The sequence below is a fragment of the Cetorhinus maximus genome, chromosome 26, assembly GCF_964194155.1.
Source record: "Cetorhinus maximus chromosome 26, sCetMax3.hap1.1, whole genome shotgun sequence".
Taxonomy (NCBI): Eukaryota; Metazoa; Chordata; class Chondrichthyes; order Lamniformes; family Cetorhinidae; genus Cetorhinus; species Cetorhinus maximus.
In genome coordinates, this window is record NC_135904.1 from 5,161,054 (window position 1) to 5,176,426 (window position 15,373).

At 43.1% G+C, this 15,373-nt stretch overlaps 1 protein-coding gene across 2 annotated transcripts in view; it reads left to right on the forward strand.

The window, feature by feature from the left end:
* LOC144668236 (perilipin-2-like) overlaps positions 1–15,373 on the forward strand; it is a 46,909-nt gene that overhangs the window by 9,629 nt on the left and 21,907 nt on the right. For both annotated transcript variants that reach the window (XM_078530012.1, XM_078530013.1), the window contains exons 6-7: positions 5,251–5,435; positions 14,405–14,533. In XM_078530012.1, coding sequence (XP_078386138.1) covers positions 5,251–5,435; positions 14,405–14,533 — 314 coding nt within the window. The remainder of the gene's footprint in view (positions 1–5,250; positions 5,436–14,404; positions 14,534–15,373) is intronic.

Here is a 15,373-nt window from a genome sequence, read left to right on the forward strand (position 1 = left end):
CTCTGCCAATTTTATTTTACCAATCTACATGAAGATTAAAGTCACCCATGATTAATGTACTGCCTTTTCTTTATATGCCCTCATTATCTCCTGATTTATTCTGTCCTACAGTATAACTACTGTTCAGGGGCCTATAGACTACTCCCACCATTGTCGTCTTCCCCTTGTTATTTCTTACCTCCACCCGTATGGATTCTACATCTTCCAATCCAAGTTCATTTATTGCTATTGTACTTATTTCATCTTGTACTAACAAAGCTACCCCACCACCCTTCCCTTCCTGCCTGTCCTTTCGAAAAGTCACATCCCCCGAATATTTAGTTCCCAGTTTTGATCTCCTTGTAACCATGTTCTCCGCAATGGCTATAAGATCATACCCATTAACCTCTATATTTGTGCTGTTAATTCATTTTATTTTGTTCCGAATCTACATGCATTTAAGTAAAGAGCCATTCATTTTGCCTTTTTGTCATCCACCCCCCCCCACCCCCCCCCCCCCCCCCCCCCCCCCCCCCACCCTTGACCCGATTTGCTGCTGTTTCTTTGTTTGTACACTGTCCCTTCCTGTCACAATCTGGGTATCATTACCTAAATAGCTGCCCTGCAAGGCTGCCCATATCCTTTTTTGCATTGTAAGCCTACGTATCCTCTTTCCAGAACCCTCTGTCCTTGTCCTATTTGATTTAAAGCCCTCTACAGCCCTAGTTATTTGGTTCACCAGAATACTGGTCCCTGCACAGTTCAAGTGAAACCTACCTTTAGGTTGGGGTCTGCAAATTAACCACTTACTACAGCATTTGTGTTGGGTATCATCCTAGTAGGGGTCAGATTAGCTTGCTTGGTTTGATGGCTAGTGTGTGGTTTGGAATAATACACAACAACATGGGTTCAATTCCCACTCTAGCTGAGCTTGACTGGACTTGTGACCTGCATCCTTGCCTCTCCCTGAGAATGGAAGGCAATGGCAAACTACAAAATGGCCAAGAAAAACATCTTGGATGAAGAATGAGCTGCCAATAAGACAAGGACCTGCCTTCAGGCAGAGCACTCGTAGAATGGAATCATTCTAGTTTGATGTTAAACTTAATAACTATGGGCAATTTTCTTTTTGAAATTGGAATGTATCTAACTTATCCGATTTGAGGAGCGATAGTTGTATTGTGTGGTTCCAGTTAATCTTTGAGCGAGTGATGCTGTATTATTCCATGCTGCTTTTGAGTGTTTAAATCCCATCCACCATCTTCCTGCTCTAGCTGTAGAGAACGTTCTGATCTTCAATGTTGTGTTAACCTAGGACGTTAACAAACTTTTTGCACCTTTTCAAGAATTTAAAGCCATATAAGTGTGACTGAACTTTTGCAACTGTGACTGTGTTAATGTACTGCCAGTTCTTTCATATATTTGAAGGTTCTAAATCCTTTGAACAATATACATTGTGTTTTATGTTGCAGAACCTAGTCTCTGCATAATTACAAACCATTTTTCAGTAGACTCAGTTTAACAGTCTAGCCTGAATACTAAAAATGAATTGGCTTTCATTGTATCTCCTATCTCCAGTGACTGCTTCCCAACAGCCCTGCACCTCATGCTGGTCTGGACTGGAAGCTTCTCAATGGATGTCCCAATTGCATTTTCTTTTCACTTTCCTTCAACGTATTCTGGTCAAAAACAAAATTCTGCAGGTGCTGGAAATGTGAAATAAAAACAGAAAATGCTAGAAACACTCAACAGCTAGGTCAGGTAGTGTCTGTGGAGAATGAAAAGGAGCTAACACTTCAAGCCAATGTCCTTCCATTCGTGTCTGGTCACTTGCCCAATGCGGCTCTCCATTTCAGAAGCATCAAATTTCTCCTCTAAACAAGTCCTGGTTGAGCTGCATTTTATTCCCATCCGATTGGAATCCAAATTAACTATACTGTTCCAAAGTATGTTTTTAAAAATGCAGTCTTGTTCTTTAAATAAATATGTATTTTTTTAACCCAGTTTGTGTAGACATTCAGACTGACTTAATATCTTTTCAGATGAGAGAGTATTTGGTGTTTGGCAAATAAGTAGGACTATCTCTCCTTGTGCCTTTTTAATATGTCAGCACTGAAGTGTCCAATTGTTTATGGATACATACAACATAACCTCCAATCTTCTGTTATGGAATTGCAGATGAATATCTGGCTGATGGAGCTATAGTGTAATTTATAGGGAAGAATTCTCCCCCTGTTTGGGGGGGGCGTAGTTCAAGATCAGGCGTGCCTCCAATTAGCGCCCCCCATCGGGGGTGTGACACCATTTTACGTGGGTGGGCCAATTAAGGCCCGCCCAGCGTGACATCCGCCAGGAAGCGCTAAGCACTCCCTGTGTGGGCGGGGGGAATTCCCTAAGCCGGGAGTGTGCGTGATGGAGCGCATTCATCTCCCTGAGGCTAAGTGCTGCCTCAGGGAGATCAGTGCCAAATTCAAAAATGGTCAGTGCACAAAAATAAAACTTCCCTGACATGTCCCCTCGTGTGACACTGTCACATGAGTTGGGACATGCCCATCACTTATATTCAGACGCTTATTAAGTTTTTAAAAACCTTCATGAAACCTCATCCCACCCATGGATGAGGTTTCATGCTTTTTCTGAAGCCTGCCAGGGCTCCCGGCCTGCCCGCTAACCTTAAGGTTGGACGGGCAGGTCCACTAACTAGTTCAATTAGTTTTTAAATGGCCTCAATTGGCCGTTGACAGGTCGGCGGGCGCACAGCTGATTTGGCTGCACCCCCGCCGACCCGAAAATTGAAATGACGCGAGGCGACGTCAGGAGTTCAGCCCAATGTCATCCCCACGTCATTTTACGTGTCGGCGAGCAGATCTCTTCTCTCCCCCCGCCTTGCCGACCTCAGTATCCTGCCCATGAGGATATATCTCCCAATCATTGTTGCATCCTTCATCTGCATAACATGATGGACATGCAGCAAATCAAATCCATTGACAATGGGGTAGCTTCATATGATGCACTTTTGTTGATGGCTGATGAGACCAATCCTTGAGAGGCAGGTTCTGCCACAAGTGCTGTAAATGAAGTGGTTTATCAAGTGTCGTTGCGGGTGGTTGTTTTCTTTGGTGCCTGTTGCCAAACCACTGTAGATACTGATCGTCATGGTAACGCATGCGGACCCACGTGATGTCACCATTTTTCTCCACCAGCTAGTGTGTCTCGGATGCAAGAATACATACTTAGGGCCTTTTACCATGCTTGTAAAAACCCTCAAGCAGATCTTTTGGACTGGTTGTCTGACTCCAGCTTTCTCACTGTACAGAAATTCCTGTGGTATCGTTAGAATATACCTGAGGAAATAGAATAAATGTTCTTTTTGCTATATAGCAAATTGCTGATGTCTTAAAATTCCTCAATTACTTCATCAGTGCTGATCATCCTTCTCATCCATTTAAGTCCATTGTTTAATCATGTGCTTTTAATCACAAAGGAGGAACTGTCTCGCTACCTGATGCAAAACGCAAACATTGAACTTTTGCCCATAGATTGTCTATAATATGTATTAAAACTAATGCATCTTGGCTGAGATCTCACTGATAAAACCTTTGCTTAAAATTACCTTTTATTTGTCCTGTCTTTATCCACCTCCTCCATCCACCATCACCAAAACCCTTCATGAATGAAGCCAACATTAGGGCTGGCAGACCATTGGGAATGAGCAAGAGTAATTTCTTGGCTTTATTCCCATAAAGCTCTGCTAGGATGTGATAATTTGTTGTCTTCTATTTCCTGAAGTGGTGGAGACACTGAATAAAGGGACCTATTTAAACGAGGACACCTTTTTGACCTCTGGAGCACTTTTTTTGATTTGTAAAGGTTGGTAATTGGTACTGTTGTAAAAGTGCCATAACTACCAGCTTCCTATGAAATAGTATAGCACACGAGGCCATTTGGGTCATTGAATCTGTGCCAACTGAACACTAAATAGATTGTCTCAAAATCAGTCTAATACTGGCTGAACTAATGCTCTGGGCACATGGGTTCAAATCCCACCACAGCAGCTGGTGGAATTTAAATTAAATTAAAAATCTGGAACTGAAAGCTAGCCTCAATAATAGGGACCATGAAACAACTGTCAAGTGTTGTAAAAATCCATCTGCTTCACTAAAGTCTTTTAGGGAAGGAAATCTGCCATCCTTACCTAGTCTGGCTTACATGTGACCCCAGATCCAGAGCAATATGGTTGACTCTTAAGTGCTCCCTGAAATGGTCTAGCAGGCCACTCAATGCAAGGGCAATTGGGGATGGGTAATAAATGCTGACCTTGCCAGTGATGTTCACATCTCATGAAAGAATAAATAAAAAACATTGAATAACAAAAAACAAAATTCCTTCAAAGGATGTGGACTTCACTGGCTGGGCCAGCATTTATTGCCCATCCCTAGTTGCCCTTGAAGGTGGTGGTGAGCTGCCTTTTTGAACCACTGCAGTCCATGTGGTGTAGGTACACCCACAGTGCTGTTAGGAAGGGAGTTCCAGGATTTTGACCCAGCGACAGTGAAGGAACAGCAATGTATTTCCAAGTCAGGATGATGAGTGACTTGGAGGGGAACTTCCAGATGGTGGTGTTCCCATCTATCTGCTGCCCTTGTCCTTGTAGGTGGTAGTGGTCGTGGGTTTGGAAGGTGCTATCTAAGGAGCATTGGTGAATTCCTGCAGTGCATTTTGTAGATGACACACACTGCTGTTACTGTGCGTCGGTGATGGAGGAAGTGAATGTTTGTGGATGTGGTGCCAATCAAGTGGGCTGCTTTGTCCTGGATGGTGTCCAAATTCTTGAGTGTTGTAGGAGCTGCACTCATCCAGGCAAGTGGGGAGTATTCCATCACACTCCTGACTTGTGCTTTGTAGATGGTGGACAGGCTTTAGGGAGTCAGGTGAGTTACTCGTTGCACAATTCCTAGCCTCTGACCTGTAGGTGCATTGTGCTCCTGAACATTTCACAACAGGACTGTACAGAGTATCTGACATGAGTGATCTCTGTGCTAAATCTTTAAGTGTAAGATAAGGCCTCCATCTTGGGAGCTGTTGGCTTTGAGGAAGAGGAGATTTGGACTAGAAATGCCTTTTCCCATTTGCACCATAAACGTCTTGTTTCGAGAGCTACAAAATTGAGGAAAAACTGCATTCTGGCCACTGTCCACTATTTGTAGTAACATGATATTGAATCCAAACCTGTAGCTCTTGTTAAGAATATTCACTTACTTTTTTTCTTAGAAACTGCAGAGGAGGATCGACCCAGCGAGGAAACGAGCAAACTGCCACATAGAAACTACACACAGGTGTATCTTCTGGCCTCTAAACTGTATAACCATGCCTACAAACTGGTTGTGATGTTCGTTCAGAATGCAAAAAAGCAAAAGCAAGAAATAATTGCTTTGGTACCAGCTGTTTGCTTTGCAGTAAGTGCACCTTGTATTGCTTTATTTTTGGAAGTGTTGTCTGTTGATAATAAATATAGATGATGGTCAAAGCAAATACTGAATTCCATACAGTGTATTCATGATAAAATCCTAAAACCTGTGCACAAGTTTACAGAAGAATCGATCCTTTTTTTTTTCAATCCAAGTCTAGGGTATGGAACTCTTGATAGGAAAACATAGGATATAGGGGCTGGAGTAGGCCATGTTGTAACAATCATTGTAGGGACTGAACTTTTTAAAAAGATATTTGAACCTCCAGTGGTTGATTGAAAGGATCACATGCCAAGGCTAAAAACAAAAAACTACTGCAGATGCTGGAAATCCAAAACAAAAAAATAATTACCTGGAAAAACTTAGCAGGTCTGGCAGCATCGGCGGAGAAGAAAAGAGTCGACGTTTCGAGTCCACGTGACCCTTCAACAGAACGGAGTGTAGTTAGGAGAGGGGTGAAATATAAGCTGGTTTAAGGTGGGGGGCGGGGGGAGAGAAGTTGAGGGTGGGGTGGTTGTAGGGACAAGCAAGCAGTGATAGGAGCAGATAATCAAAAGATGTCACAGACAAAAGGATCAAAGAGGTGTTGAAGGTGGTGATATTATCTAAGAAAAGTGCTAATTAAGAATGGATGGCAGGACACTCAAGGTACAGCTCTAGTGGGGGTGGGGTGGAAAGACTGACAAGGTATTAGTTGTAGATTTAAAAATAATGGAAATAGGTGGGAAAAGAAAAATCTATATAAATTATTGAAAAAAACAAAAGGGAGGGGGAAAAAACGGGGTGGGGATGGGGGGAGGGAATTTAAGATCTAAAGTTGTTGAATTCAATATTCAGCCCGGAAGGCTGTAAAGTGCCTAGTCGGAAGATGAGGTGTTGTTCCTCCAGTTTGCGTTGGGCTTCACTGGAACATTGCAGCAAGCCAAGGACAGACATGTGGGCAAGAGAGCAGGGTGGAGTGTTAAAATGGCAAGCGACAGGGAGGTTTGGGTCTTTCTTGTGGACAGACCGCAGGTGTTCTGCAAAGCGGTCGCCCAGTTTGCGTTTGGTCTCTCCAATGTAGAGGAGACCGCATTGGGAGCAACAAATGCAGTAGACTAAGTTAGGGGAAATGCAAGTGAAATGCTGCTTCACTTGAAAGGAGTGTTTGGGCCCTTGGATGATGAGGAGAGAGGAAGTGAAGGGGCAGGTGTTGCATCTTCTGCGTGGGCATTGGGAGGTGCCATAGGTGGGGGTTGAGGAGTAGGGGGTGATGGAGGAGGGTGTCCCGGAGGGAACGATCCCTACGGAATACCGCCTGGGGTGGTGAAGGGAAGATGTGTTTGGTGGTCGCATCATGCTGGAGTTGGCGGAAATGGCGGAGGGTGATCCTTTGAATCCGGAGGCTGGTGGGGTGATAAGTGAGGACAAGGGGGACCCTATCATGTTTCTGGGAGGGAGGAGAAGGCTTGAGGGCGGATGTGCGGGATATGGGCCGGACACGGTTGAGGGCCCTGTCAACGACCGTGGGTGGAAAACCTTGGTTAAGGAAGAAGGAGGACATGTCAGAGGAGCTGTTTTTGAAGGTAGCGTCATCAGAACAGATGCGACAGAGGCGAAGGAACTGAGAGAATGGGATGGAGTCCTTACAGGAAGCGGGGTGTGAGGAGCTGTAGTCGAGGTAGCTGTGGGAGTCGGTAGACTTGTAATGGATATTGGTGGACAGTCTATCATCAGAAATTGAGACAGAGAGGTCAAGGAAGGGAAGAGAAGTGTCAGAGATGGACCATGTGAAAATGATGGAGGGGTGGAGATTGAATGCCAAGGCTTCCAGTTTTAAAACTATTGCTGAACTAAACAAACTAAAAGCAACATTACTGTTGCTCACTCCATGTTCTGATTAAGATCCCCCATTTAACTCTTTAAACAACCAAAAATTTCCCTCAATAGTTATAATTTAGTCTGTCCCTTAAGTGGACACTCCACTTTCCAGGAACCAGTCTAAAGCCATTCTCGGCTCCTGAGGACTTGCTGCCTTTTACCACCACCCGGGTAACTTTTAATTCCCGAACTGATTTTTCACAATGAAGGTTACCCTGGAGATGCCTTGCTCTAGCCAAAGATAGGCAGATCTCCCGACCCTGTTTAGATCCTCTCGAAATTGGTCTCTTCAATCCAAGCGCAAAGTCCCATTCTGTGTGGTGAACAATAGAGACTGGCTGCCTCCATCTTTCCTTTCTCTCGTGCGCATTCTCTTGGTGTGCTCATTCTTGTAGAGTGACCTGTCTGTATGGATCAGGGATATCTTAAGGAAACCCTGTAAGTGATACTGTAGTGGATTTCTATAGCCTGTGCCTCTGTCGAAGCCCATCTCCATGTGAATCATATGGGCCTTGTACAAATGCTGATTAATTATCATCTAAACCCCACTTTATTCTGTCTTGGAGCTGAATAGACAGTCTAAAGTATAATTGTTAATTAAACCTGACATTCCTAACAACTCCCTCTGAGACTTGGAGACAAACAGTCTACACACAATCAACACCGATGCCCTTGCCCACAGTTGTGAACATTTTGCACATCTTTTTCCCAGTAAAACAACCTGGAATCCCCTCTTTTAACCTTTAATAACCATGCCACCCAAGCTTATTGTCAGGCCAGGTTTGGAGCAGGTCACATGACCCCCATTCATTCCTATATTTTACCCTAAATTAAAAAGACTGTTCCAAAACATAACACTCTCTTATAAACTTCACATTTGTAGTAATTATCCACCTGTATCTGCTCTGCAATTCAATTAGATACAATCCTGATAACACTTGTCTTCCCCTAGATAGATTTTTGGATTCTCTGTTTGAATCTTGCATATGCTCAATGACTGAGCATCCCCAGCCCTTGGAGGTAGAGAATTCCAAAGATTCACAACCCTTTGAGTGAGGAAATACCTCCTATCTCAGTAAATAATTGCCCCCTTTTTTTGTGAGACTATTCCCCTAGTCCTAGTCTCTCCAGGAGAAACAACTCCCCAGCACCTATCCTGTCAAGCCCCCTCTGAACCCTGTATGTTTTAATAATATCACCTGTCATTCTTCTGAGCTCTGGAAAGATACATTCTACTTGACCTCTCATTGGAGGACAGCCCTCTCACCCCAGGGCCAGTCTATTTAACCTTCAAGGTGAGTTTCTCCTTCCCTAGATAAGGAAACCAAAACTAGTCACAGTACTCCAAATGTGATCTCACCAAAGCCATATACAATCGTGGCAAACCTTTGATGAAATGTGCAGTATCTTTATAATCAATTTGGGCCTATAACATGAAGTTGTGGACCTAATATTGAAGTTCTGAAGACCATAAGCTAATCGGAGTCAGCATGGTTTAATGAAGAGTAAATCGTGTTTTACTAATTTGCTGGAGTTCTTTAAAGATGTGACAAGTAAAGTGGATAATGGGGATCCTGTAGATGTAGTATATCTGGACTTCCAGAAGGCCTTTGATAAGGTGCTGCACAAAAGATAAGATCACACAGAGTTAGGGGTAATATATTAGCTTGGATAGAGGATTGGCTAACCAACAGAAAGCAGAGAGTCGGGATAAATGGATCTTTTTCTGGATGGCAAGCTGTAACTAGTGGGGTGCCACAGGGTTCGGTCCTTGGGCCCCAACTATTTACAATCTATATTAAATACTTGGATTTAGGGGTAGAAGGTACTATAGCTAAATTTGCAGATGTCACCAAAATAGGTGGGAAAGCAAATTGCAAGGAAGAAATAAGAAATTTACAAATGGATATGAACAGGTTAGGTGAATGGGCCAAAATTTGGCAGATGGAGTTTAACGTGGATAAGTGTGAGGTTTTCCATTTTGGTTGGAAGAATAAAAAGGCAACTTATTGTTTAAATGGAGAGAAACATCAGAATGCTTCAATGCGGAGTGATTTGGGTGTCCTCATGCATGAATTGCTGAAAGCTAGTATGCAGGTACATTAGGTAATAAGGGAGGCAAGTGGAATTTTGGCATTTATTGCTAAAGGAATAGAGTATAAAAATAGGGAACAAAAACAGAATTACCTGGAAAAACTCAGCAGGTCTGGCAGCTTCTCCGCCGATGCTGCCAGACCTGTTGAGTTTTTCCAGGTAATTCTGTTTTTGTTTTGGATTTCCAGCATCCGCAGTAGTTTTTTGTTTTTATGAAAATAGGGAAGTGTTGTTGCAACTGTACAAGGCATTGGTGAGACCGCACCTGGAGTACTGTGCACAGTTTTGGTCCCCTTACTTGAGGAAGGATGTAGTTGCACTGGAGGCAGTTCAGAGGAGGTTCACTAGATTGATTCCAGAGATGTGGGGCTTGTCTTATAAGGAGAGATTGAGCAGTTTAGGCCTATACTTGTTAGAGTTTAGAAGGATGAGAGGAGATCTGATTGAGGTATATAAGATGCTAAAGGGGATAGACAAGTAGACGTGGAGCGGATGTTTCCCCTTGTGGGGCATTTTAGAACGAAAGGCCATAGTTTTAGGCTAAAGGGTGGTAGATTTAAATCAGAGATGAGGAGGAATTACTTTTCTCAAAGGGTCGTGAATATGTGGAACTCACTACCTCAGTGCAGTGGATGCCAGGATGTTGAATAAATTTAAGGAGGAAATACAAATCTGTATGGGGAGAGGGCAGGAAATTGGAGTTGAGGCTGAAATGAGATCAGCTATGATCCTAATGAATGGCGGGGCAGGCTCGAGGGGCTGAATTGACTACTCCAGCTCTTAGTTCTTATAAGGAAACTTTGAATATTTTTGCAATTCATCTACTGCATGTAGCTCCAGCTATTATTTAAATGCAATTAATACTAAAGTCAATGCTAAAGCATTATGCTATCTAAGATGTACATACTATAATTCTAACTGAATTGAAAATTCACTTCTGCATGGATTTTGAAAACCGTAAAGTCCTTTTTTGCTGTGAAACAAGGTGAACAAAAATTTAAAGACCGCCTGATGTGGGAGTTGAATTAATTTGTTTCCTTTCAAGCTTCTACTTCACACACCTAACTCCTGTGAAGAGTTCAAAAATGGAACTCGTCTTTCATTTTGCAAATCTGGAACTGTCTAATTTGCAATTTCTACCCCCTCGGCATTTCTTATGTCCTGTATCATGGACCTTGGCCATTCATTTAGGCTTCACAACATTCTGGCATAACACTGCAAACCATCCCTCCAGTGGCCCACAGCCTCAGCGCAAATCTTGTTCTGTTTCCTTGTACTGAATGTCTCTCATTGCAGTCAGTTGGCTCAAGGTCCATTTTCTAAAACTTGGTGGGGAGAAGAATAGTTTCAATTGTTTCCTGAGAGTTTCACCTTTATGATTTTAACCTCTCTGAAAATGACTAAATAACTTTCCTAGTACAAGGATAACTTAAATGGTGATGATCTCAACCAATAACAACCTGCACTTGTATAGTGTCATGATAAAGAAGGAAAAACTTCCAAATTGCGTCGGGAAATATTGGGCTTTTAAAAATAAGACCTGAATTTTAAAAATGCACACAAGCTATGGGCTAGACTCCCCATGAGGTAATGGAACCCCACCCTGTTGCCAGACAAAGTACTTCTAAAGACATTGAGAAACTAATTGCTTCCTCTGGTAGAGACAATGGGACATAATGGGAGATGAGAATCATCTCATCATGAAATCCTGTGAGCAATGCCCAGACGGATTTGTGAATTTGCTTCCCACTTGGAATATAGAAAGAAGGGGTTAAAAGTGAGCTGAAAAGCTGCCTCATGGTCTGCCTGTTGGTGGGTGTTCTGACAGAGAGCATTTGCTGAAAGTTTAACTCCAAAGTAACAGCCACACACACTACTCCTGCAATCACCATTTTGCAGGCATCCCGATCTCTCCCTCTCTACCAGAGTCAATTCTACTGGAATCTCAAATTACCTAAATTCTTTATTTTAACCTGTATGACTATATATGCATACGTTTTATCCTTTCTTGCCTTTAGCAGTTAATAAACGTACTCTTACCAGGGAACCTCACATGGGGGTGGGTCGTAACAGCACTTTAACATAGTAAAATATCCTAAGGCATTTCACAGGAGGACTATCAAACAAAAATTAACACCAAGCCACATAAGGAGATATTGGGTCAGGTAGCCGGAAGTTTGGTCAAAGAGATGGGTTTTAAGGAGCACCTTGGAGGAGAGAGAGGTGGAGAGATTTCGAGAGGAAACTCCAGAGTTCAGGGCCTAGGCAACTGAAGGCATAACTACCAATGGAGAGGTGCTTAAAACCCTTGTGATTAGAAGTTGTACAACACCATTTGACCTTCAACGTCATTGCCTGCTGTGGGAAGCCATGAAATAAGTGTGAATTGTACTAAATACCTGTTCTACTTCAGTTTTAAGTACAGCCTTGTGGATTGTCAGGGTAAACTACATCCCATTATATTAATAGCACCTGTACACTTAAGTGGTGTTTTGGTCATCTCTCTTTTTGACACAGGTTGTGGACAGTGATGGGACATAAGAATACTTGAGGCCCTGGTGATGACTTCACCACACTAGTGAACAGTTTTCCAATATTTGGTAAAACTACTTTGGTCTCCCTAAAGGGTCGTGTTTTAACCTAAAAGGATTAACATGGGGTTGGAGCTTGGAGCTTAAAACTTCAGTGCTGTTGTGGGTTGGAGTACTTGATGGGAACAAAATGGCATTCCCAAAATGTGTTTTCCTCAACATCTGATACAGAGTTTGGATCTCTGAGCACTGGGTGTACATCTGTCTAAGACAAATATATTTTATAGGCACGATTTTCAAGATGTATTTCAATAAAAGCTTTGTGCCGCTGATTTTAAAAAAGTCTTGTCTGGTACGTTGATAGCTCAGTCAGAGGCAATTTCCTTTTATCTTATTTTCTAGAGTAAACTGTTGAACTTCTCTGAACTTTCTCTGCCTTCAATGTTGAACTTGCCTAACCTGTACTAGTGAATTTATCCAATGACAGGGCCAATTTTAATCCTGCCTATTTGGCAGAAACCAGTTAGGTGGGCAATTTTAAAATGGCCAGAGCATCTTTTCCCTACCCCTACCCTCCCAAGCTCTTCCACCTCCATGCCTGCTCCTTCCTGTGGTGTGTAATTTTAATCTGCTATTTTCGGCAGGCAAGGGCCTGGTGGAAGGCAGCAAGGACTTTCATTTTAAACTTGCTGATCAGGCTGCCCTGACACCAAGGCTTGATTGCAATTTTAGCCCAAGGTCTGGACATGGGAAGCTGTGGAAGCTTCCAAGCCAGGCCAACCAGCATCAGAGGAGGCCTGGAATATTAAATATCATATTTTTGTTGTTACCTTATGGGTCAGGAGAAGCAGAGGTCCTTTGTGTCCCACAAGAAAACCCTGCACTTCCCCCATCCCCTTAACCATGCCCTCCCAACCCCCTCCTAAGCACTTGTCTGAGCACCAGGAATCCTTCCTGTTATAATGCGGGTTCTTTGGATGACTCAGTGATGAGATCTTGAGACTTGTATATTTAAACATGAACCCTATATTGTTAATCTTTAACTATTTACAGATCACAGGTTACTGTCATGTATGACACTATTGCCATGCAGGTAGGCTGCTTCAGAGATATTCTCTCAACTCTGCTCTCAGTCTATTACCATGTGACTCTATACATCATACCATGGGCAATGCTATTCTCCAGTCCCACGTTAACCCTTACACTGAGCACCTTTACATTACAAGGGCATACAACACATCATACAACACTTCTTTTATTCCTGGCAGCGGCTTCCTGGCACCCAAAACCCTGTTCCCACCCATAAGACAACAGGTGGTTCCACTGGCTTCAGACAGGAGACTGATGGAGTCTGTGATAAGGATACTCTGGAGTCAAAACACGGGCTCAATAATTTGAAATGCTTTTGGTGTATTGTAATTGCCTGAATGGGAAGGATCTGAGTTGTGCCCAACTTGGAGCCTTTCCTGTGTCAAGTGATACATGAGGCAGACAAAGCACGTGCTTATGTCTGTTCTCATAGGTAGCTTTTCCTGGAATAAGTTGTCAGCCTGTTGCCAGTGGCTGTGGCTTGTGGGGTGCCGTTCTGCATCAAGCATGGCTGACCAGGAGACACTCCTGCTTTTCCCACCTGCCATAGGCTTCTTGGAAGGATTTTACAGGTTAATAATCAACCAGTTTTGGCTGCATTATGATCGCACCTTGCATGGCCATTAAATCCTGGAGTGGGACTTGAACCCATAGCATCTGGCTCGGAGGAAGGGATGTTACCCACTCCAACAGAAGACCTATCTGTGCCCAAAACAATTTGGGAAAGGAACCCAGGGAAAAATGAAGAAAGGGCAAAGAGAAATTTGGGTTAAAATGTTGCATTGATTTTCAGATGGGTAACACAAGTGTTGTGCATCCTCATTTATTAGGGTTATGGAGCTGCTCCTCCTCCTGCCACCCTATATCTCTACAGTCTCCTATTCCTCCCCCCCCCACCCGTGACTCCAAGACGAGCAACTGTGTACTGAGCAAAGCAGCAATCTGATGATGAGATATCAAGATTGTGACAGGGCAGTGATGGATGTGGTAAGGGATCATGCATTTGAATGTAGTATGTGCATCTTACATGGTGCGGATTGCTCATTGGACAAAATTGTAAGCCCTTGCAAAAGCAACCACTGTGTAAACTTGTTTTGAAGGAAATGTTGCTGTCTGGATGACTGACAATTTCTTCCGATTAAATATTGGGAAGGTTGAAGCCATTGTTTTTTTTTTACCCCTTGCTCTGAACTCTTTCCTAGCTATGGGCTCCACAGGTTAGGGAACAGAGTTTGTGGATGGGGGCTGATGGCCACAGTTTCAGACTTTCTAATGTTTAAATGGAAGAAAAGAATTTCTGCCTTGGAATGTGAATTGAGCAGAAACTGTTTTTTTTCTCTCCCCCCACCCCCCCCCCCCCACCGCCCCCCGCCCCCACTTCCGGGAACTTCTGCCAAGGTAAACCTGGATGTTGCCGGCAGCAATCGAAAGAAGCAAGATCCAACTGACAGTCGGACATTAAGCTTGCACACTAATACGGAAGGAGAGCAAAAGAAGTGTGGAATTGCAGAGGTAACTTTGACTGTAAAACTAAGTAGAGGGCTAAATTTACAAATCCCAACACGGGGGCCTTGTCCTTCTAAAATTGTGGGATTGCTCCCCAAAGCTCTTTGAATTAAAATTAACGCATTGGAATTTGTTGGGGTGGGGGGGGGGTGGGGGGTGGGGTGGTGGCTGGAGAGGTGCCTGTGATTTTCTGAGGATCAACTTGGACTTCCTGTCAGAAGTGTGTTTTAGCAAAATTGGCCCTTGAATGACAAAAGGTGACTTCAAAACAGACCTTGCAGGCCACCAAATAAGTGTCTCTTGCAAGAAAATTATTTGTATTTGAACACTGCTTGGTTGCAACTTATTGTCCATACAAAGAAGAATCTGTCTCACTGACAGTGTGTTTCCATCAGTACTTCAAAGTTAGAAAACAAAGATGGAACACGTTCAGTGGACCCAAAGTACAATGCCTTGCCCCATGTACTGACAGAACAGCTGGCTTATTTCTTTTTGTCAGCGATTTTTATATCCAAACATTTTGTCTTTATTTGATAATCGCTTTGATTTTACAACAAGGGAAAGAACTGTAAGCCAACCCATGAGAAGGATCTGAGTGATTGCACCACACAAAAATGTTTTCCTTCTTCTTTCTTGACTCCTTTTTACATGGAAGTTTTTGGTTTATTTTTCCTCACTCTTGGCCAAGAGTTCTCCAAGTGCCTAATGCTCTTTGCCCCACCATTCCTGGACCTGAAGCCAATTTGCTTCTTCCATGCCCCACAGAAGTTGATACATATTTGCACAAAGTCATAGCAACAAAGAAAGTTGTTTCAAGGAATTTGGAACTCAGTCAAATAAAGCAGT